This window comes from Anthonomus grandis, chromosome 10 (assembly GCF_022605725.1).
Source record: "Anthonomus grandis grandis chromosome 10, icAntGran1.3, whole genome shotgun sequence".
In the NCBI taxonomy this organism is placed as follows: Eukaryota; Metazoa; Arthropoda; class Insecta; order Coleoptera; family Curculionidae; genus Anthonomus; species Anthonomus grandis.
This window is the reverse complement of record NC_065555.1, coordinates 3,226,452-3,250,758: the sequence shown is the minus strand read 5'-3', so window position 1 is coordinate 3,250,758 and position 24,307 is coordinate 3,226,452. Positions and strand designations below refer to the sequence as shown.

Below are 24,307 nucleotides of genomic sequence, written 5' to 3'. Positions count from 1 at the left end.
TTTAGTTTTTGTTAATAAGTATCGCAATGTGTTTTGTGATTTAAAAATAGTTTATTTATTTATTTTTACTTAAATCAGTTTTAATCATACGGTTATTGTTTGCCTAAATTTCGTTTACTGGCCATTTTTTTAAATTTTCTAGCGGGCTGCTTTTAAACAACACAAGAATAAAATAAATCGTTTCGTAATAAAAACGTTAACAAAACAACTAATCTATTAATAATGCCCTACGGTTTTTGCTTGAGGGATCAGTTGGGATTGCTTTCACTAAGGTACAAACTTAAAACTAAAAAATTAATACGCATTTTATGGTTTTGTTGTTCTTGTTAGAATTAAAGCAGTGGACGAAGATTATGGGCCCAACTCAATGCTGGAATACTCCCTTCCCTCTATTTACGAGAAAAAGTCATCTGAGGTGGCCAGCATATTTGGAATGAATCCATCCACCGGGGAGCGTAAATAGAAAAGCTACTTCAATACGTCCCTCAAGCGGTGACCAAATAGACTAGGATTTTTATGCGTTAATCATGCAGAAAACCTACTTCAATATAGTCCTGGATGGTGCTATATTGGAGTAGGATTTTCCGGTCTATACGCGGCGTAATATTCTGTAAATGCTGCTTTAGTACGGCAAGTGTTTCTTTAGAGGTTATCTTTACATTGTTTATATTACAATACATCAAGCGGCTCGGTATTCGGTTGTTTATGAATAAAAAGTAATTCAACAATTTAACTACAATAAAATGGAAGAAACTGTTAAAACGTTACTTAGTGCAATATTAACAGACTATCGAATTGTAAGACTGGATGGTCAAAGTGTCGAAAGTTTTACTGTGTCGTTTCAATGCAAGATCCGACTATTGTCGTTATTATCACGCCTATTATGAGAAGATTGTTTGCAGGTGGATTTGCGAATGAAATATTATTTATAGATTCCAGCTCATCATGTGATCAGAGCAATACAAGTGTGTTCTTTTTATTCGTTCCCACCAAGGTAGGCGCGGCACCAGTTGCAGTAGCCTTTCACACAAGTCAAAGTGAAATAAACTATTTATTGGCTTTTAATTCCGTGAAGAAAGCATTAGAAAAAAAATACTGAATTATTATTTTCGCCTCCAGTTATAATGACTGATGATTCAACAGCAACGCGAAACGCTCTTAAAATGGTATTTCCAAATAGTACTTTATTACTGTGTATTTTCCACGTAACTCAGGCGCTTTGGCGGTGGTTCTGGTTAAAAGACAACAACATCCCAAAAGAGAATCGAAAATTAATAATGAACTTGTTTCGCAACATTTTGTTTTCGATTACCGAAGAAAGTGCTAATGATTGTTTTATTTAATAATGAAAGAACATGATGCTGTAAATACCAACCCCAAACTAATGAAGCATTTAAGAGATTTATGGGAGAGGCGCGAAGAATGGGCGTTAGCTTTTCGTCGATTTACGATAAATAGAGGCCACAATACGAATAATTATTGTGAGGCTTCTATACGAATTTTTAAAGATATCGTCCTTCAGAAGTGTAAAGCCTTTAACATGTGTGCTTTGGCAGATTTTGTGCTTAAGACATTCTAGATATATCATAGAAAAAGGTTACTACCTTTTGCTAATTCAAGATCTCGAAAAATGATAATGGACTATCGGACATTTTTTGAGAGATCCAAAAATATAACAGATGTTACGCAGGTTGATGAAAAAACATTTAAAGTTCAGAGCGAACAAACATTAGAGTACTACATAGTTGTTGTTCAAGTGGAAGTGGTGGCCGCTTTTGCAAACACCTACTGGCAGTTGAAAATAAGCACGATATTATGTTCAAATCTTCCCTGCTAACTGAAAATGACCCCCAACAGCTTGCATATCTGGCTCTAGAAAAAGAAACTCCTTTGTCGTTCTTTGAAGACATCAACGCACCTGTGCACGAAGGATCATCAAATGAACACATATCTGATCATACTACTTCTCAAGCAAGCGGAGTTAGAAGCATTATCACAGTTTAACATGCCCATTGACCAAATAGACTCTTGACAATTACAGCGAAGTAGGCCACAAAATAAATGATGAGTTTACACGCATTGGTCTAGTTTTACAAAATGACGCAAATACGAGCCATATACCACAGTTACAGGTAAGAATTTGAGGTCATCTGATTGTCCATTTTTAGATAGTATTTCTTTGTATAGAAATTTGCCGCTATATTAGAAACTCTACAGACGCCATCACAGATCATGTCATTTGTGTGTCACAACCGGTAGGAGATCAAGAAAAATGAAAGTACAACCAACCTCTATTTCACGCCGAAAAGCTAGAGGTATTTCAGGAGGAAGAATGCAAGCTGGACGTCCTACGAAATTAGAACTTCAGGGCACAAAAAAACGGCCCCATATTATAGCATTTAATATTGTGAATAATTTGCACTGTGCCAAAAAACATTAATAAACGATGCAAATAGAACCACACTTTCAAGTAAGAATAACGTCACTTAATTACTAATTATTACTAAATAAAAATTATATTTACAGTAATTTGTCATAGAACAACCTACAACATCGCGCCGAAATGCTAAAGAAACCTATTTTAGTCTAAGCACCAGAAAAATAAGCAACCCATAATAATATGGCTTTTAATATAATCAATTACTTACAGTATGAAAGCAAATATTAATAAAAAAATTAAATGTTTTTTTTAACCCAACATTTTACACTTACAAGAACTGCGTGCTTCAGTATTTTGTTTATTTATTTAGAATTTATAAGCCTATTGTAAATTTTAAACTAAACTATTCTAAATTTTTGTACACAAGAAAATGCGGGCTGTACTAAACTAGTATTTCCGTATGATAGGGCAGCAAAATAGAGAGTAATACTAGTCCAATACGGCACCTTTGGGTGATATACTCAAGTAGGTTTTCCGCATGATTAACGCATAAAAATCCTAGTCTATTTGGTCACCGCCTGGGGGACGTATTGAAGTAGCTTTTCTATTTACGCCACCGGGAAAGTTTTCGACATGAGGTAAGGATTTAGTGTTCTTAATAACACCGGAATATTTATCGAATGTTTCGAGAGAAACGTTCTAGAGATGTCTCGAGTGTTATTGATGTTCTCTAAATCAACCAGGAATGATTGCAGTTAGGGAATTTTCTTGCTGTTTTTTTGGGTTAATTTGAAGAACATTTCAATGAAATAATTGGAATATCTTAAAACAAATTTAATCAAAGAAAGTGCATGTTCTCAATATTTTTTTAGGATCATATTGCTTATTAATTGTTTAACAATTTTATCAACCATAGTCGAAAAGCCACCAAATTTATTGACTATTTTAGATTATTATATAATAATATTACTGTTATTAGACATAATATGGAAGCTAGTTAAAATATATTCAAATTTCTTTTATATTAATATATATCTATATATGTAATATATTAGTTTGGATTTCAGGATGTAAAGTAAAATAAAAACACGAATGTTTGGAAAAAATTAATTTATTTGGACTAAGATAGATATATGAAAAAGTTACTTCAAATGCCTGGAAAACTTTAATTTTTATTTAACCTTTCTGGGATAAAAGAAAAAATACAATAAAGGTCTGGAGAAAATACTAAAATGGCTCCGAATGCCTGGAAAAATTAAAAAGCAAGTTAAAACGAGCAAAAAATTGTATGAATGTCGTGAAATTAATTGGGTAAAATAAACAATTAGTTTTAGCCAAATTAATTAAAAAACCGGAAGATAATAATAATAAGACACCAAGATTAGTCACCACAAAATTACAGCAATTAATCACAGAGTATAAAATCAATAAGTAGGTGTATAAGCTTTTACAAAATTTCAAAAATCATCTATTATTAATATGAATTATCCAATTAATAGTAACTAAATGTATTTCACCATTTACCAATAACAAAAAAAAATCGAACACTTTGTCACTAAAGAAAAAAGCTAATATACAAGGTGATAAGTAAGTCATAATATGCAGATTTTTGGGAGTATCCATCCGGTACACAAAAGGTTCCCTGAATTATGTTAAGGTCAAAAAATTTAAAAAATTAATTACAAATAATTATTATATTGAAAGAGAGATATTGTATATGTCTAGAAATAGAAATATCTAACGGAAACACGGGAAGAGGATCATGATAAGAAATAAAATATGAGGAAAAAGGAAAGGAACATTTTATAACGATTTATGGCAACATTTAAAGCCTTTCAGGAACAAAAATTAAAATTTAATTATCTATATATTTTAAATAATATTTTAGTCAAAAACGCTCAAAAAAAATTATGACAATAAAACGTGAGAATGGAAAGCGAATGATTCGGTTCGATCAACATGCACGAAATTCGCATACACAAAACTGTTTAAAAAAGGACCAATTGGCGTATTATGCTCAATTTTGAAAAAAATGTGACTTATCGGGTGTTAAACTTAGACGCCTAATATAATAAAAACCCTGAGTGATTATATAATATTTGTATATTTTTGAATCCAGTACAAAATTATCTAGTACAAAATAACGTGTCTCGGACTACATCTTTCCTATTTATTAAAAAAAAAAATCATTAAACAATCGTGTGAAAAAGTAACAAAACCATAATGATGTTTCAAGCCTTTTAGATATCAAAAATATTTTTCAAAAAAAATTAAGAAATGTCTTTTTTTTGTTGACAGCCACTTAAAATACCCTGCTAATGGCTACTACAGTTATAACCTAGACGAGAGTATATTGTAATATATAAAATCCAGGGTGTATTCATAATAATAACCACTAAACGAAAACACACCCTGGATTTTAACAGGGGTGATTGAGAAGGTTATACAAAACTAAACAATTATTTATTAGTATATAGACTAACGCGTATGCCCTATAATTACATTTTCTTAAAAAAAATCACACTTCTGCCCGTTTTATCACATATATGTTTTGATCCTGACTATAATAAAATCAAGAGTGTATCACCAGTAATTTCGTCGGTTTGGATTGCAATGGTGTTTCGGTTCTGACGTTGAAACTGGGGTAAATCTAATTAAATTAATCCAGTTAAAACAGTCAGGAATCCTTTTGACAATGGAATTTTTTTCAAGTTATCCTTTCACAGTGCCCCATTTAATTTACTTATACATATACACTAGACCCATATAGTTGATAATAAAATATAAGAACTAATTAGTTATATAGTATATAAGTAGTTGCTTATTAATTACTATAGTGCCAAAATATATACCGGATGATTGAGGGTTTAAGGTTAAACGCTTTGGTTTTTATTTAAAAAAAGTAGCACCCGAGTGTATATTTTGGCTTTAACCCTAATTTATATACAGGTAGAGCTTCAAGAACCAAAAAAGCTCAGGGTATCCGAAAATGAAACAAGCGCACAGCCAAATTATATACTTTCCGCGAGAAAATTGGTTTCCTGGTCATTATTCTACTTTTTCATGTGGTACGTTGTTACTTATTGTCAATATAATGATATGTTTTATTGGGTAAAAATCAAAATTTACATTATTTCTTACTTGCTTTGAAGCCCAGAAAGGCTATTTTTGAAAAATCATTAGTCAATTCATGGTTTTGAGGGCCTTTTGTCTGATCTCTTTTGAAAGTCGTAAGCATTGATAAAGTAGTAAAGTCTAATTTTCGAACAATTATCAGCTTACCTCGGGTAAAAGCGGACCAATTTCACTATGATATAAGTAAGGTAGGAGAACATTGGGGAATATCGACTGTTACGAAAAATCGACCAGTTTCTTCAATTCTCATAAACTTGGCGCCATCTGGGCTTGATATACTAAGGAACCGAGAGATGGCCTTCGTATGTGCTTGATGTAACTCTTCATGTGTTATTATTGACAGTTGTTCTCGTTTTTAGATTTTTTTTATTAAAACTGTAATGGTAACGTAGGGAACTCTTTTTACATTGTAATGTATTGCATTTCATGTATATGGGATAATGCGGATATTCTTCCGAAATTTAGGTGCAATTTTGATACATTTTTTTTGTTAAAAAAAGAGGCATAAATGTTTAATGTTCCATATGATACTCTTTCAACAGGTAGATTTCAACCGTGTTTTCCAAAAATCAGGAAAACTGACAGTTCAAAGCGTAAGAGAACTTTGGTTTTTAAATATGCCGAGACAAATAAATTACACAATATTTTAATAAGGAGAACAGGATGTGTGGTGAGGTTTCGATCTATTCTATACTAGCCTTAGTAGAGTTACCGCATTCAATAGAGGTTCAATGAATATTTCTTTTAATAAACTATTTTTGAAAAATACCTGAAATTTAAAGTTCATCGCATCTACAACGTTGACGAAACGGGTATTTCGAATGTCCACAATCCGGATCGCATATTGGCAAGAAAATGAGTGTAACAAGTCGGCATATAAGGGAGAGTTGGGTAATGGTGCGCGGTGGGTAATCGTGCGCACCATGATATTTTGTATTTCGCGGGCTATCCGAAACGCTAAACCAGTGCTGCTCTCTGCAACGGAGTGCCTAAAATGTGTGCGCGACCGTTGGCGCCATTAGTGTGTTTACGATCGCCGAGAGGTTAACCGATTCAATTTTCCTTTGTTTTTTATAAGTTTTCGGGGTCAGAAAATAAAACGGTAAGTCCATAATTTTTTGTCCAATCGTTTTACATTACTTATATTTGTAAAATCTAGAGTATTGTGAATATTTAGGAACCTTTAAATCATACATTGTTTATATGTTTTTGGCCACATCATGTTTTTATAAAAGACAATAACAAAAGGGTAATTGTGCGCAGAAGTGCACGATTCCCCTTCACGTAATTAAATGCTAAGAAGTAATAGTACTATTTAATGTTTTCAGATGCCTAGAAATTACACACGAAAGACTGATATCCTTTCTTATACGACGGAAACCCTGCAAAAAGCCCTAGATGCTATAAGGACCGACGGAAGAAAAATTAGGGAAGTAGGAAGATCCTTTAAAATACCAGAATCTACCCTTAGAAAAAAGTTATTGGAACATGATCTTAAACTACCTCGATTGGGCCGTAAAACTGTATTCTCTAAAGAAATAGAGTGTGATTTAAAAGATTATGTTCTGCTGCTTTCAAAATTGTTTCTTGGGTTGACACCTGATGGTCTAAGAAGACTTGCATTTAGGTATGCAGAACAAAATAATATTATTCACAACTCTAATCGAGAAAAGGGACTAGCTGGCAAAGCAGGGCTTTATGGATTTCTATGGAATCTATGGAATGAAGATTTCCCGAGATAAAACTGCGACAGCCTAAGGGCACGAGTTTAAATCGGATTTCATCTTTTAATAAAGAATCTGTAGAACTATTTTATTCTAATCTTAAGATTCTTATGCAAAAGTTTAAATTTCAACCAAGCAGAATATTTAACATGGACGAAACAGGCATTACAACGGTTCAAGCTAAATGTCCGAAAGTTTATGGTGCCAGAGGAGTAAAAAAAGTGGGCTCTGTTATATCTGCTGAAAGGGGAAGGACAATAACTGGAGTTTTTTTGTATGACCGCTGCAGGGAATTACATCCCCCCCCCATGCTCATATATCCCCGAGTAAGAATGCCAACAACTCTGCAAAAAAATTGACCCTTAGGTGCCTTGTACAAATGTTCAAAGAACGGTTGGATTAACTCTGAGCTATTTGTTGAGTGGTTATCTCATTTTGCAAAACATGCAAAGCCTACTGCATCTGATCCTGTCCTATTGGTTTTAGACAACCATTCAAGCCATATTTCGATTTCGGCTTATAATTTTTGTAAAGGAAATAATATTAATATTGTTTCTCTTCCTCCCCACACCTCAGATCGTCTTCAGCCGTTGGATCTAACTTTTTTTAGTCCACTTAAAAATGCTCTCTATAGAGAATACGATCTTCATTTATCTACTTCTGGACATCAAAAAATAACAGAATATGACGTATCTGAATTATTAAACAGAGCATTTATGACAGTCGCCACCATGGAGAAAGCTGTCTCAGGGTTCCGCACTTTAAGAATTTATCCACTAAATCCAGACAGATTTAGTGAGGATGATTTTACCCCTTCTAGGCAAAACACAAATTGCACTGTTGTTAGCAGCGACGAAAATCACCCACCCTTATCTAGACCAGAAGCTAATGTTTCATTGCCAAATAGTTCTGAACCAGAAGAAAAGGATTCTTTGCCAGAGGCTAGACAAACATCAGACAAACAGAACCCTTTCTTTTCTATGGCTCCTATAACAAAAAAAGTTATTAAAGGAGTTAAAAAAAAATGCTAAAAAAAGCAATATTCAAAAATCCTTACAAGCACTCCGGTTAGGGAAGAACTAGAAATCACTGACGAAAAGAAGAGAGTAAGAGAAGAAAACTTAAAGAAAAAGGAAAATCACTCCAAAAGAAAACTATAAGAAAATGGTTTGAAGAAGAAACACAAGATACACAAAAACACTTAAAGGAAAACAAAAAAGAAAGAGAGAAGCCACACCTGAGGCCACGCAGCCTGCACGTCTGCTGATACTCCAGAAAATTACATCTGCGACTACTGTCTAAATTAAGGCTTTATACTACTGTTTAAATATTACTACTAAAAAATTAACTACTTTAAATGTTAATATTTAAAAATAAATAATTTTTTAAAACAGTATTTCCTGCGCACGATTACCTAACCCTTGCGCATCATTGCCCGTCGGGACGGGTAATTATGCGCAAATGGTCTTTTTTATTTTTGTTTAATTTTATACTTGCGTAGTAGATTTTTTTTAAATAACATTTTACATATATATACATTAATAAATAATACATTTCATACCATTTTTAAAACTAATTTATATGTTATAGGCTCGCCACAAATACAATTTTTGCTTAACTGCGCACCATTCCCCAACTCTCCCTTAAATCAATTTTATTCAATGTTAGGCTATTTTTATTTTTAAATTTCACTGAACCGTGTTTTAAGTCATATGAGATTCCTATGCCGTACTGGAACGACTTAAGAAAGTACTTCTAATTTTTATCTGTCAACTAAGTTGCTTTTAATCAAATTTGTAGACCTTAATTATGTCGAAGCGAATTTATAATACCAATCCATACCAAATATAAAGCGAACATTACCGAGATGCTCCTCCACGATGCGATGATTAATAAAAAGGAATTGACATTGAAAATTAAAAGTAGAGAAGCAATTGGTTTTGTGGAAATGATTAGGAGGAAGACATAATTAAATACTTAAAATGCAAATCATGAGTGCACGATGAATGCGCTAATGTTTTTTTTATTTAATAAAAGTCCTTGAAAAAGTACATGAATAACAGAAATTTAGAAGAAATCAAAGAACTTTTTGGAAATGCCTACAATACGGAAGGCTCTAAACGGAATGAAAACCGTATATCCGTGTGTGAGGAAGACTCCAAAATACAACGGTTCCAAGAGATTTACCATTCAGAAAAATACATCACAGAATATTTTAACACATATAAAACCCACACAGAAGATTCATTTTCAGAAGATTGAACAACTTACGTAATATTAGTTCGTCATCAGATTCGTCTGATTCAGTTTGGAAGAAGTTGCGGAGGTCTGAGCAATGATGGTGATAAAAAAGGAAAACCGGAAAATACTTCTTACCCCTCCAGTGTTTCAATGAAGAATTTTACAGGGAAAAAACAACATTTTCAAACATCTACCCTAATAAAAAAAGAACTCGAAAATAAGACATTAAAAAAAAAGGAAAAGTTAAAGATCACAAGAAAAATTACAGGTATAATGAAAACTCCGCTTGGACAGGACAGAGAAATTGATGAAATCTGCACTATTTGACGACAATTTGGATACATTGGTAGTAGCATCGTTTTTGTGCAACTGTAGTACTAACGCAGAAAACACTTCAGTATATATATTTGTGTCTTTTGCTCACTGTAAATTAATGTTGACATTTTAGAATAAAGTGAATTCTAAAATATTACCACCTTGGTCGATTTTACCCTACACTCTTGGCGGTATCATCCTATCGTTCGAAATTACTCGATCTTTTCCCATGTTTACAAATACGTATCTTAAAGAAAAAAATATTTGTTCATTTGCGCAACAAATAGATGAAGTAATAAAGCAATTCTATACTTCTATTTAAAAAACTCAGTAGCGCTTAAGCAGTCGATATCCCCCAAGTCCTCCTTATGTATTATTGGGTTTATGGCTTTATTTCTGACCCTTTCTGAGGCGAAACCACTAAAACTGTTTTTGAACCCCAGATTAGCAAATTAATGATTGCCCCATCATTTAAACTGTGAAGTACACACTATACTTTAAATCCCTTAACAATTACAACCTACCTACAGCATATCCCACATTAGATGGCACATTAAAAGCAAGGAGATGTAATATACCTTAAGTCGATGAGTTCACTAGACCAAGCTAAGCGTAAAATCCTTTACAATGACCCGCTTGAATCGCCAGGGAAATGGAGCAGTTGCCCCTCTCCGAAAGACGGCGTCGGTGAGGCCCGACTGGTCGAACTGAAACTGCTCCCGATGCTCAGATCTTCCATTTGGTTGTAAGCGAATTCCGGTTGTTCCCCACCTGGAAACAAATAAGGTGATGATGGTAGCCAAAAGACGAAACGTTCATGTATATAGACTCTGGCCACCTATCAGTCGTTTTAGAAGTTAACCCTTGACTTGTAGAAGTCTCATAGATCCATTGGTTGATAGAGAAGAATTTGGTCTATAGATATGCCTGCAATGATTATCTTATTAAATTCTCCCTTGTTACTCTAATATTAAGTCCTTTCGGTCAATTATTAAAAAAAAACTAGTTTAGTGGTTGAGATCTTTATTCATCGCTAAAAAGGACTTAGAAATAAGTTGTTCCTACAATAACAATGTGCACTAAAAACTCCCTATATCTAAAATAATAGAATATATATTATTATTTTATGTTATAGACGTTGCCAAAGTTTATTTTTGTGCGGGACTTTTACATTTTTTTTCGACCCTTTGGCAACGTCGGTATCGTCACACCATCATTAAAACTACCTCGCTATTGACTACTTGTAGTACTTGTTTATATATGTTACAATATATACACTTAAAGCGTAAAGAAATAAAAATAATCGTTTTTATCACAATGTTTTTGTATTTTTTTGTTTGTTTAAAAATAAATAATATCTTACAATGAAGTGATACTTAATAAAATAAATATAAAAAATAAAAGGGTAATTGTTGCTATAAAAGTTTAAAAATTGCCATAAAAATATCTTTTAAGGTTCACAAGTACGGGGTGTCCCAAATTCGAGCCTCACCATTGGGATCTCGTAAACTAGAAGAGATACGAGGTCGGTTAAATTGAGGCAAAGACTCTTTATTAATGCGTTATTATAAAAAAAAAAAGGTGTTTGTTTGTAATTCCATTAAAAATATATTGTTTGTCTTTCTCTTTAACGCATAAGTGGAAATATGTAATAAATAAGTGCGATACATCATTGGATAAGGCGCTCTTAAAATCCGTAGGTAATAAAAAATTCAGGGCCGTATTTAAAAAAACAAACTTAGTGATGACAGCTCAAATACGAAACGTCGGTTTGAAAATCTGACGACACCATTTTGTAAAATAGAGAAAGTAGCAATGAGAATGAGTAATTTATTTTGTTATATCTATTCAAATAGAGTCGTAGAAAAATAGAAATGAAATTGGAAATATTTGGTTTTTTCTAAATATCTTCGGAATTTGTGAAATTTTAAAAGGCTTTTTAACTTGGCCTCAATTTAACCGACCTCGTATATCTTATAGTTTATGAGGTCCCAATGGTGAGGCTCGAATTTAGGACACCCTGTACTATGGTATAAATGTTTTTTTCCAATCCTGTATATTGAATTTTGAAAAACATTATTTTATGTTCTTTTACTATCCAATTATTAAAAAAAAAAATAATCAAACGGAAATATTAAATTCCGTTCTTAATGGGTCAATTTTATAATATTTTCGTAAATATTGTTTGTATAATGTTTTATGTTCAATGTTTAAACCTTTTTGCTTCAGTATACCGAATTAACGCGGTTTTTATTAGTCCGGATTATTGAGGTCCCACTGAATTTGCTTAATGTAAGATTGTTCAATAGCTAAAAAAAGCTTAATTCATAAGCATTTTCTTACATAACCCCACACAATTAAATGATATGATAAACCTTAAAACCGTTACCGCACTTATTTCTTCTTCTTCTTCAGGCGTCTCTTGGCACCCGGTTTGGCCGCGACATTGGCCACATTAGCGGACTCGTCGGGGGCTAAAGCGACGATCTTCCCTTCGTCCGAACTTTCGGTCGTTTCCAAGGGAGAACTCCCCGACTCGTTCTTCTCATCGTCGGACGATTTGTCCGAAAGTTTGAGCAAATCGGTAGCGGACACCTCTACTACAGGCAACAGTAAATCCCCTTCAACAGCCGACGCGCTGTTCGATTCAATTCGTTCCTCCGGCGTGTCAATGTCGAGCAGTTTTTCAATGGTAACCGGGTTTCTTAGTGTCACGGTGTAACTTTCACCTTGTTCGTCGTTATTGTTATCGTCATTGTTGCTCCAAGGGTCTTGTTTTTGCGGCTCAATCGGTTTCGCGGCGGCTATGCTGCTCCAACTCCTTTTTGGGGCCGGTAAGGTTATCTCCGTTTCTACTAGGATCTCTGAGGTCGCCACCACCTCCTCCTCTTCCTGTTGTTCCTCCTTGGTTATCTTCACTCCCAGTTTGGTTTTTGGTTTTCGCGGTTTCTTTGCGGTCGATTTGTTTTTTACCGCTTGCAGGAAGTTCTTTTGGGGCTCCAAAGGTAAACCGCAATCCATCGCGTCCTCGTACTTCTCTTGCTTTGACAAGTTTTCTAGGGAGAAGTAGTTTTCTTCCAAGGGAGGGAACTCCGGGTCGGTCAGTTTGGTGTCTAGAGCGGGAAAAGTGATTTCCACCGGCTCTTTTAGTAGGTCTATTGGTTGCTTTTTAAGTTTGATTGGGGCCTCGCAAGGTTCCTTACTGGGTTCTTCTTTAGTTGTTTCCGGAGTGGATTTTTTGTTTTTCGAAGATTTCTTGCTCGCCTTTGGCTCTTCGGGTTTGGGCTTCATGCGTTCGCACTCCTCAAGGACGTCGTATAAAGGATTCACTAGGCCATAAGCGGATTCCTCGAAGACCATATCATCCTGTTTGTCAGCTTTCTCTCTTTTTTTAGTACTGTCCCTCTCGGAGCTGCCGCGTCCCTCTTGGTCCGACTTCTGCGGGCTCTCTCTCTCGCTACTTCTCTCAGGAGTTTTCCTCTCCTTCTTCGGACGTACCACGTCCAATCGCGGCTCCTCCCTCCTAGTTTGCGCCATCAGGTCCCTCACCTCCCGCTCCTGCACGATCACCTTGGTGTTATTCTGGATATCTTGGCACTTTAAGTCCTCCCAGTTGGACCGGACCGCGGTTTCCGTCTTGTCCATTACCCGCACCGTCACGTTGGTGTCCCCCCTCAGACTTTGGGTCATAATGTGGCCGACGTCGGCCCTGCTGCTGCGGCAATAAGCCAACGTTTTCGCGCTGGTCAACGGTCTGAACAGGGTTTCGTCGCAATTCTCGTAAATCACGTTGTTTTCTTCGAGGGGCGGAGGGGTGGACGACGCGTCGTCGTCTGTTTGAACGGTGACGACGGTGCCCAAGGGGTTCACCACTTTGGCGATCGGCGGTAGGGGCGCAGCAGCGCCGCGCTGCGTTAAGGGTGACGCGGATTTTCCACCTGGTGGACAGAAAAAGCCAATGGCAGGTTATTTTGGTAGATTTATTTTTTTTTTGTAGCAAGGAGTCATAAAATGTTGTGAGTGCGAAGGGTTTTTTGGTTGCTACATGCTATATAGGGTAAATCCGGGAGAGATGGCCACGGCTAAGGGTTCGTTTATATTCTGCTATACCGGGTGACACAGGAAAAAGGGAACGCTTAATAACTATTTTACTCTTTAAGAGATAAACAAATGAAAATTGGTAAAAAAAAAGCATCAAATAAAAAAAAAGCAAATAAAAGCATCTTTTGACATATTAGGTTGTTTTTCATCACTTCCAGGTAGCCCGGACTTTTTGTTTAATACCCATAGAAAAAATCATTTTTTTATTTTAAAATTGGGTGCCATGAATACGTTAAAAATTAAAATTTTTAATCAAGGAATCACAGAAAAATAGTTTTCATTGCATTTTATGACTTAAATCTTTTATACGCCTACATATTTAAAATGTCCAAACCATTAATTTTGGCATTTACTTTATTTTTTTAAATAGCACCTTATAGCTTATAGCTAAATAGCGGTTTCTTTTTCCCAATAATTTAATATAATGATTATTTTTTAAATCAGTTGAAAATAAGCCCGTAAGAAGAAAAAAAACTAAGTCACATAAATAAACGCATTTAATTAATAAAAATAGCATAGAAGGCTTTAATTTCTTGAATAGGAGGCTGCGTTTTGACGCGTTTATCAATTATTTTTCATTTATAATATATTCAATAATACATGACACCTTGTCAAACGCAACTATTATTTGTTATTTAAATAAATTTGCTTATATCTGAAATGTTTACCAATGAAGAAAAAGTTGTATGCCGTACGCCATATTCCCGCGCATACATATTTTCATTAGATAAGAAGGTGGTCATTTCGCACAATACATGAAAAAAGTTTTATATTAGAATAATTTTTAAATCTAATATTTTTCTGTTCGTTACCGTTTGTGTGTACCTATGTTATGTTAGGTAAATGTTAAATAAAATATGTAGTACGGTAGACTCGCGTTATACTGAACACACTGTCTAGTGAACTATTCTAAATAGTGAACAGACATTTTATTCCTTAATGTATTCTGTCTCGAAATAGTAAACCCAATAGTTTTATTAGGTAAACAAACAAGTTAAGACAAGAAAAAGATATTAAACGGTTTGTTTTTTTTCGGGCAATTAGTTTTCTTTAGTATTTGGGTGCAGTAGATCGAGTCACGCCGCCAGAATAATTATGGCAAAAATTAGAAATCATTTTACCCTAAGCGATAAAGCCAAAATATTAGAAGAATTAAAGAAAGGTGTCGGAGTGACCGTTTTGTCTAGACAATATGGTGTTGCTAAATCCACTATATGCGCGATTCGTCACAAAAGGATAAAGATTTTGAAACGAGTCAACAGTACTTTCACAGGACCTGGAAAAGCGAAAACTTTGAGACAATCAGAGTGTCCTAGAATGGAAAAAGCTTTATATAAGTGGTTCTTAAAAACAAGGGAGAGAAATTTTCCGGTAACTGGTTTAATGATCCAAGAGAAGGCCAAGTTACTTCACAGTCAATACAAGGAATCTCCTTTTAATGCGAGCAGTGGTTGGATGCAAAAGTATAAAAAACGTTTTGGAATACGCTTCCTGGAAACGATTTCAGGAGAAAAATTATCGTCAGAACCCGAGCTTGTTGATCCTTTTAAAAGAACTTTACGCCTAAAAATAAATGAGCTTCAGCTAACGAAAGAACAGATTTACAATGCCGATGAAACTGGTTTGTATTGGAAACTTCTGCCCGGAAAGACATGTAGCTCGCGAAGAAAAAACTGCCCCAGGTAGGAAAACCGAGAAACAAAGAGTGACTTTTCTAGCATGCACAAACGCGGTAGGTACTCACAAAGTTAAACCATTAATTATTGGGAAAGCAAAAAATCCACGTTCGTTTCGAAGTTTTAACTGTCCCGTCTATTATAGAAACTCCAAAACTGCTTGGATGACGGCAGCAATTTTCAAAGAATAGTTTCCCGAATGTTTATTCCTGAGGTAAATTTTGTCATAGGAAGACGTTTTAAATTTTACCATCTTTGTATCTCGAGAATTAGAAAAAATGGTTTCAGTCCTTTTGGACTACGATTTTTACAAATTTACGCCCTTTTTTTATTCCTTTTAAGAATTTAAACTGCACATTATTCTAGCATTTGTTCTTGTCTTAGGTTACGGAATTCCTACGGAGCCAAAACCTTCCAGTTAAAGCCATGCTTTTGTTGGACAACGCAGCAAGCCATCCACCTGCAGAACAGCTAAGAAGTGTTAGCACCTAACGTTACTCCGCTAATCCAGCCAATGGACCACCAAAACGCTATTCGTCTGACAAAACTATTTTATCGAAAAAATTTGTTATCACAAATTATTGGAACTAACCAGGATATCGGAGATGCTCTAAAACATATTTCGTTAAAGGACGCCATTCTAAATTTGGCTTTGGTTATAGTTATAGAAAAATGCTGGCATAATTTACTTTCACCATTAGCCGAGGAAGTTGACGATGAGGAAGATAACATCCCCTTAAGTGTTTTACGGAGCCGAATAAGAAATGAAGACATTGACACAGCGAGATCAGAAATCATTACTTTATTGCAGACTTTTAATCCAGAAGTTCATATTCAACCTATTGATGTAGACGATTGGAATAAAGATAACTTACCTGACACAAAAGAAACTAATGACCAAAGTGAAAGTGATGGAAACGATCAAGATGATGGAGTACAAGAAGAAATGGTAGTAAATAAGGAACGAGTGACAACAAATTCGGCAATAAAGTCGTTTAACAACATCCTTCAATGTGCCGAAGAAAATGAAGATAAAGTGGAATGTTCTAGTATACTCGTTTTACAAAACTTAAGGAATACGATGGTGCAAACAGGACTAAAAACAAAAATTACTTCATTTTTTGAAAAAATAGATTAGATTGCCGTTTTTTTATTTTATTTTAATTAAATATGTAATATTTTTTCTGTTTCGCATTAATAAAGTTAGTTTTCTAAATGACAAACGTTGCTTAAATACGTACATTAAAAAAAAATTGATAGAGTGAACTGGATGTGCATTAATTAGTTCACTATATCGCGAGTCTACTGTATTATGATATTAAAAAATATTGCATTGGTTTGACAAAATATGATGTGTTATGTCGGTTGAAAAAAAAAAATAGACAGGCGTGTCATTACAAAGCTTCCTGTTATTAAATAAATCAAAGTCATCTGTGCTATTTTTATTGACTTTGATTATTAAATTCATTCATTTTTGTGACTTAGTTTTTTTCTTCTTATGGCCTTATTTCTCGACCGATTTAAAGAATAATCATATCAAATTATTGAGAGAAAGAAACCGCATTTCAAAAGTCCTTGTTCCCAATAATGGGCTATTTAAAAAAATAAAGTTAATGCCAAAAAATAAAACATTCAACGCATGCCATGAATGCGTATACCGTATCATTGTTTTCAGAATACGTATTCAGTAATACGATATAAGTGTTCCATTTAAAATAATAAAGAAAGTTAGTGTCAATTCCTGTTAAACCGTAAGTGATGGAAAACAATAGAATATGTCAAAAGAAGCTCTTATAACTATTTTATCTCGACAAACCAAATTTCATTTGTTTATCTTGAAAAGTAAAAAAGTTATTAAGTGTTTCCTTTTTTCTGTGTCACCCGATAGTGGAAGTCGTTTATTATAATAGTCAGTGAGTAATTCTTAGCATTAGGATGCGCCAAGTGAAGCAAGGGAAGAGGGAAAGAAATTCAGTGGCGACAACAATTTCTCTTTAATTTTAAAGTGAGATAATTGATGCAGAATCTGCATACCATAACAAACACTTCAGTCATAAACAAAACTCTTCCACCCTTTCATGTGTCACATTCCAGAGTCGTACCCTACACAATTAAAATCAAATCCTCATTTAACATTAAAACAACAACAAGTTAAAAAAAAAGTGATAGTCACTCGGATATCAGTTGTGAGAAAGAGTATCAAGATTCTGACGAAGATAAAAGATGCGCCAGACGTGGAGAAAAATACTCGGTAACTAAGAAAAATAAGTATTGGAGAAAGAAGGATATAATGTTTATGCTGCAAAAAATATAACTTAGGTTTGAAATATTATTGGTGGAAAGCTTCTTTCTAAGAAGAAGTAATAATGTAAATGTTAATGTTTTTAATATATTTATTTTTCTTCGGGGGCCAGTTTTATATTTTTTAAAGGTGTTTAATTAGTAACACTCTCCATAAGTTATAGTCGGATTACGGAAAAGATGCAGTAAATGATGTGCGCGAAATATAGGCCCGCCCATCGATGCAACCTTGGCAGATTTAGACAAGGAGAATTATGCCTACTTATTTTAAATTATTTTACCGTACAGCTTTGCTTTGTAAGCAGCTTTTTTTTTAAATATAATACGGTCGCCTGTAAAATGGGTCCAAACCGATTTTGAGGTTGTGTCAGTTAATGACATAATAATCCCTTTTAAGTATTTTGTTATGCAAAGTTATGTTAATATATTGGGGTTTAACGAAAAGGGATAGGTAATCCTTTTAAGTAAACGTGCCAGATTCTAATATTCGAATAGCAGAAAATTCAACCAAAACGATCTAAAGCCGCTCGACTAATAAAATTAAATAAAACCCCAAGTCATGAACCCTATCGAGGCTCTAGGCCACCCCTCCGGCGCAGAACGATCACGTGACCACTCCATCTGTTCGGTAACCCAAGTATAGATCATTTTTTTCTTCAATAAAAGAGGTTTTGAGATATCAACTTAATAAAAAAAGTGGGGCATCTCTCCCGTACTTCCTCTAAGGTATTTTAGGTGTTCCAGTAAGGGTTTTTGTGTTCCCCAAATATTACATTTATATTTTGGTTTAAAATATATACTCGCCGGCACAAAATTCCGCCACCCTGAAATATTGGCCAAGTTTGATGTTTTATAAATTTTTTATTTTTTATCAGATTCTCACGATTTTGCCATCAGTTTTTAGATACATTTGTTGTGATCTTTTAAAATCATTTTGTAAAGTAGCATTTTTCGATTAGGCTATATTATACAGGAGTAAAACAAACTGTTGTTTTTTCTCGTAATTTCAAAAGACCCTGTAGGAAAATTAAGGTGGATAATTCTGTTTACATACTGTTCCTTGTAATCTTTGATGTATTCTAAACATTTCGATTTTTTATTCATTTCATTATCTCATTTCTGCTGTGAGCTGCAAATTCTTTATTAAAACGCTGATTTGAAGCTTATGTTTAGATAATTAATGTCAAGTTTTCGGTTAAAAATTATCGACGTTGGCTAAGGACGCAATTAATGTGACATAAAGTTTGACAGTGTCACTATTATAATTTGTTGTGTGTCAATATGGTATTAACTCCAGCAGACGTGGGTAGAATTGTTGCGTTAATAGAGGATGGACGTAGCAAAAGTTATGTCGCCCGTACTCTGAGATTTCCGCGGTCTACAGTTCGAGATGCCTGGAATAGGTATTTACAGACGGGAATTTTTACTAGACGACAAGGCTCTGGCAGCGAATACTTCATGGAGTAATTGTAAGAACGATACGTAGAAGATTAGCAGAAGCTGGACTTTATTCACGAAGGCCAGCAAGATATCCACAATTACTTTCTCGGCATCGACAACACCGACTGAGGTTTGCAAGATCGCATTTTGAGTGGACTCTAGAACAGTGGGCAAACGTAATATTCACAGATGAATCCAGGGTTTGTTAAAGACGCCGGATGGTCGTGAGCGGGTATACAGACGTAGAAATGAAAGATATGCTGACTGCACCATTTCAGAACAAATCTCATATCGTGTCGGCTCAGTCATGATTTGGACGGGTATTTCTAACGAAGCACGCACAAATCTTGTATTTATTGGAAATGGAGCTCTAACCGCCCACCGTTACATTGAGGAAATCCTTCAAGAAGTTGTTGTCCCATTTGCTCCATTCATTGAGAACCAATTTACATTAATGCATGATAATGCTAGACCTCACGTTGCACATGAGGTAGTGAGCGAATATCTGGATGAAGTTGGACTCCCAAGATTGGAATGGCCCGCATGTAGCCCGGATCTCAACCCAATAGAACATCTTTGGGATCAACTTAAAAGGGCCGTTCGTCGTCGTTCTGTACAACCACAAACCTTGCAAGACTTACGACTAGCGCTGATCTAAGAATATGAGGCTATTCCTCAAGAAAGAATAAGGAACCTTATTCATTCGATGCCGCGAAGACTGCAAGCAGTTATTGATGCGAGAGGAGGAAATACACGCTATTAAAATTGTTTTTTTTTAATTAACTTTATGATATATCTAGTGTTTGTTTCTCCTAATAAAAATACGCTTCAAATCAGCGTTTTAATAAAAAATTTGCAGCTCGCAGCAGAAATGAGATAATGAAATGAATCAAAAATCGAAATGTTTAGAATACATCAAAGATACAAGGAACATTACGTAAACAGAATTATCCACCTTAATTTTCCTACGGGGTCTTTTGAAATTACGAGAAAAAACAACAGTTTGTTTTACTCCTGTATAATATAGCCTAATCGAAAAATGCTACTTTACAAAATGATTTTAAACAAATTACAACAAATAATGTATCTAAAAACTGATGGCAAAATCGTGAGGATCTCATAAAAAATAAAAAATTTATAAAACATCAAACTTGGCCAATATTTCAGGGTGGCAGAATTTGGTGCCGGCGAGTGTATTATGTTAATTCTGGTTGCAATTACTTCCATACTAATAACGACTTTGTACGGCCAAAATTTTATATTAGTGGCACACCCTATATTAGCTTAAAATGCAATAATGAAATTTTGAGTATGTGGGGGTGGGTAACCTCTTATTGGAACTGGTGTTAAGTGCCTAATAATGCAAAAAAATAGCGGTTTAGTATTCAAGTTCACTCCACAAAATAATTTATTATAAAAGGACGTTAGTTATGATTAAATACCACCACGAGTTTTCTTATAAGAACATATAAATGGACGGGGGGCCGGTATTAGTAAAACCTTAGGGGCTAATTTTGAAAATAACTAAACGACCTATAAGCGCATCAAATTTAACGATTTCAATTTGTTTTATCGTATAACATATGCCTGCCTTTGGCTTGTTCAGTCTCAGTGGAACTATAACCAACAAAAAAGCACAACCGTATGAGTTGGGGTTAGTTTGAGGTTAAGCAAATTGGCTTTGTGGTTAAAAAAGGCGAAAGTTTGAGGTTAAAGTTTTACCCTCGCACTAAACTTATAATTTTGCAGTGAATTGAACTACATATTACCAATATCGGTAAGGATTTATTATGAAAACCATTAATTGTGTATACACTTACCGACATCCTTTATTCCCGGGGATTCGAGCATAGCGTCCGCCAAATCTTCTTTAATCTAAAATTTAAACGAATTATGATTATTTTTGTATGTTTTTATGTTGTTAGATGTAACTAAAAGGAATGTTCATATGATGGTTTCTAAAGAACCGAAACGCTGCACGTTAAATTCGAGGCAACGGGCGTATGCTCTGGAAAAAGTTATCCCAAAAAAGTGTTTACAGATGTTAAAAATGTTGACAAATAAGGAAGTTATTGAGTCTTTTCGAGAACGCTTCAGATTACGTTTTTTTAAGATGCAATGCAATTTTTTTGAGAATAGAATGTAAAATTGTAGTTAAGTCATGAATTACTAATGAAAAGACCAATGTGGACTAAGATACAGGGTAAAAAGGTGATTTTAATAGTGGTTATCGATCACTTCGAAAATCGAAATTTATGATGGCTCCCAAAAAACCGAAACGCCGAAAACAAAATCTGATAAAATGAAACAAAATGTTTACCAATAAGGATGCTATTCAGTATTTTCGAATATGTATAATTTTAGTATTTGTAAACCATTAGATTGCTAGCTAAAGGGCATTTAACTATGTACATTCCCAATTAAACAGATTTCTATCTCTTAAAGTTTTAGCAATAATAAGTGTGAAAATTATAGTTTGCTATTATAATAACGTACAGGGGTAAAGTCATGATTTATTAGTTTAAAGAACATTATGGTCCAAGATACGGGGTGAAAAAGTGATTTTATTTGACGTTTTATTGATGATGGCTCTCATAAAGATCGAAACGTTGAAAACAAAATCTGACCAAACGGGCGTTTTCCCCCTAAAAGTTACCCGAAATAAGTGTTTGTAAAGTTTAAACATAAGAAAGTTATTGAGTGTTTTAAAATGCGTAATATTGGATTTCTTAAAAATGCGTAATAACCATAAGATTGCAACGGATGGGGCATTTAATTAGGCATATCTTTCCCCATTTAACATGAAGACCATCACTGAAAATGATGAAGGAATATGTAAATAAATATGATAAGGGGAGACAGAGACCTCTGTGATTTGGTGAATATCAATTAATTCAAATTTAAATTCAAAATTGTTTATTTTGCCAAAAGTAAAAAAATACAAGTATTATTTAGTTACACATAATATATACAGTTGACAAAAAAGGACCAATTCACGATTACAAAACCGGTAACAGTGACCGCTGAGCGGACGCCTGCGAAAGGACCCTTAACCTAATAAATAGCTACTATAATAAATACAAAAAAAAAATAAAATAAAAAATAGTACATATAAAGTATGCAAAGAAAAATAAATAAAAAACTACTTATAATAAAATAAAATAATATAAAAAAATTCCCAAAAAAAAAACAAAAGAAAACAAAAAACAAAAAGACAAATTAAAAATAAGAGTTCTGAAGAGAATGGGAGCGCGCAGAAGGAAAACGAGTCTTGATGACAGTTAGATTTTAGGGATAAGTCAGGGCGTGGCAGAATATTAGAAACAATACGAAATAAAAAATCTCAACATCGAAATTATTATAATATTGATCTTATTTAGGTACTTAAATTTATTTATGTGACTTTTAAAACTTATAACCTAGTCTGTTCTTCCAATAGGATCTTATTTATTGAATTTTTAAAAAACAAAAATTTTGAATTCTTAAGGACTTGTGTCAAGCTATTCCACATTTTAACAGCAGTGTATGCAAAACTTTTTTCATAGCATGAAGTTCTATGGTGGGGTACAATATAGCTTTGGTCATTGGCGGTACGCTGTAGCCCTAAAGTAGTTCTTGGAAGCGGTTTAAATTTTTCTAAAAGGTAGGGGGGTTTGCCAGTACTTATTACTCTGTGTATGAAACAGTAAAAATGTTGTTTTCGTCTGTTGGCCATATTTAAAATTTTAAATTCATTTAGATAGGGCGTTATATGCTCTCTATAAGATATATTATATGATAACCTCATACACCAGTTTTGCATCTTTGGAATGGACCTTTTAGTTACCAATGATAGCGAGTCACCATAGACAACATCACAGTAGTCAAACAGGGACAGAACCAGAGAATTACATAAAAAATATTTTTGTTTTTGAGGTAGATACTTTTTAATATAATTAATATTTTTAAGTCTTAAATATGCAGTGGAAAGTTTACTATTTATGTGTTGCTGAAAAGATAGGTCTGTGTCAAAAATAACCCCCAAATTTTTTGCATTTTGAACGACTGGTATAGTATTATTATTTAAGGATACCTGAAATATTTGTTCAATTTGTTCACGAAGTTGTTTATCTTTGTTTATTATAAGAATTTTAGATTTATTTGCGTTTAATTTTAAATTATGGTTCTTTGAATATAAGAATAATTGGTCTAAGTCATTAGTAAGTTTTTCTTTAGCTTCTATCACATTACTCTTCACTACAGGTATAGTAAGTTGGGTGTCATCGGCAAATTGATTGAATTTACAAAATTTAACACTCCTGTACATATCTGCTACATAAATGGCAAATAACAGAGGAGAAAGGACGGATCCTTGAGGTACTCCCTTTTTGACAAGTTTGAGATCCGACTTTATTATTGTAGAGTCTTTTTTTGTACTTACGTAACTATACCTAAAGGTTAAAATATTTTGTAACAAATTTAGTGCATCTGTAGAGAATCCATAATACTTTAATTTTGCTAATAACAGTTCAAGATGTACCGTATCGAAAGCTTTACTAAAATCTAAAAGTGTCATGCAAGTACTATTTGTTTGTTCTTGATTTTCTCTTATATTATTGAGGATATTAGTTAGTGCTGATGTTGTGCTAAAATTCTTTCTAAAACCAGATTGGCAGGATGGGACTATATTTTGCTGTTCTATGAAGCAAAATTAAGGTCAAAATTAATTGAACAAGTAAGTCTGATACAGTTAAATTAGAGGAAAAGAAATTTCAATATCAATGATTTTTTCATCAGATTTAAGTTAAATTAAAGGAAAAAAAATCAGTGAAAATTATTTATATTCTCAATCAAATTCAGGAAAATTAAAAATAATTTAAATAACCGGAGGTCAGAAAGAGCTGGACTTTTCCAATGCGAGAATCTTAGTTTTATTAGAGAAGAATCGCCTAATATGGGGAAATTTCCTAATTTGGGGAGATCTAAATTTTAGACGTTGAGGGTATACGACTAAT

The 24,307-nt window shown here is 34.0% G+C and overlaps 2 protein-coding genes across 3 annotated transcripts in view; one reads left to right on the top strand and one right to left on the bottom strand.

Annotated features, from left to right (window-relative positions):
- The window catches only part of LOC126741504 (iduronate 2-sulfatase), a 52,248-nt gene that overhangs the window by 5,347 nt on the left and 22,594 nt on the right, over positions 1 to 24,307 (top strand). Inside the window, exon 9 of one of the 2 annotated variants that reach the window (XM_050447924.1) lies at positions 5,330 to 6,742. The exons of the other annotated variant lie outside the window; for it this stretch is intronic. The gene's annotated coding sequence lies outside the window, so the exon portion shown is untranslated. Of the gene's footprint in view, positions 1 to 5,329; positions 6,743 to 24,307 lie in introns of those variants that run through there. 2 annotated transcript variants of the gene reach the window in all.
- The window catches only part of LOC126741502 (breast carcinoma-amplified sequence 3 homolog), a 36,010-nt gene continuing 22,504 nt past the window's right edge, over positions 10,802 to 24,307 (bottom strand). Inside the window, exons 14-15 of the mRNA XM_050447922.1 lie at positions 21,134 to 21,188; positions 10,802 to 13,733 (exon numbers count right to left, since the gene is read on the bottom strand). Of these exons, the coding sequence (XP_050303879.1) occupies positions 12,190 to 13,733; positions 21,134 to 21,188 (1,599 nt within the window). The 3' untranslated portion in view covers positions 10,802 to 12,189. The remainder of the gene's footprint in view (positions 13,734 to 21,133; positions 21,189 to 24,307) is intronic.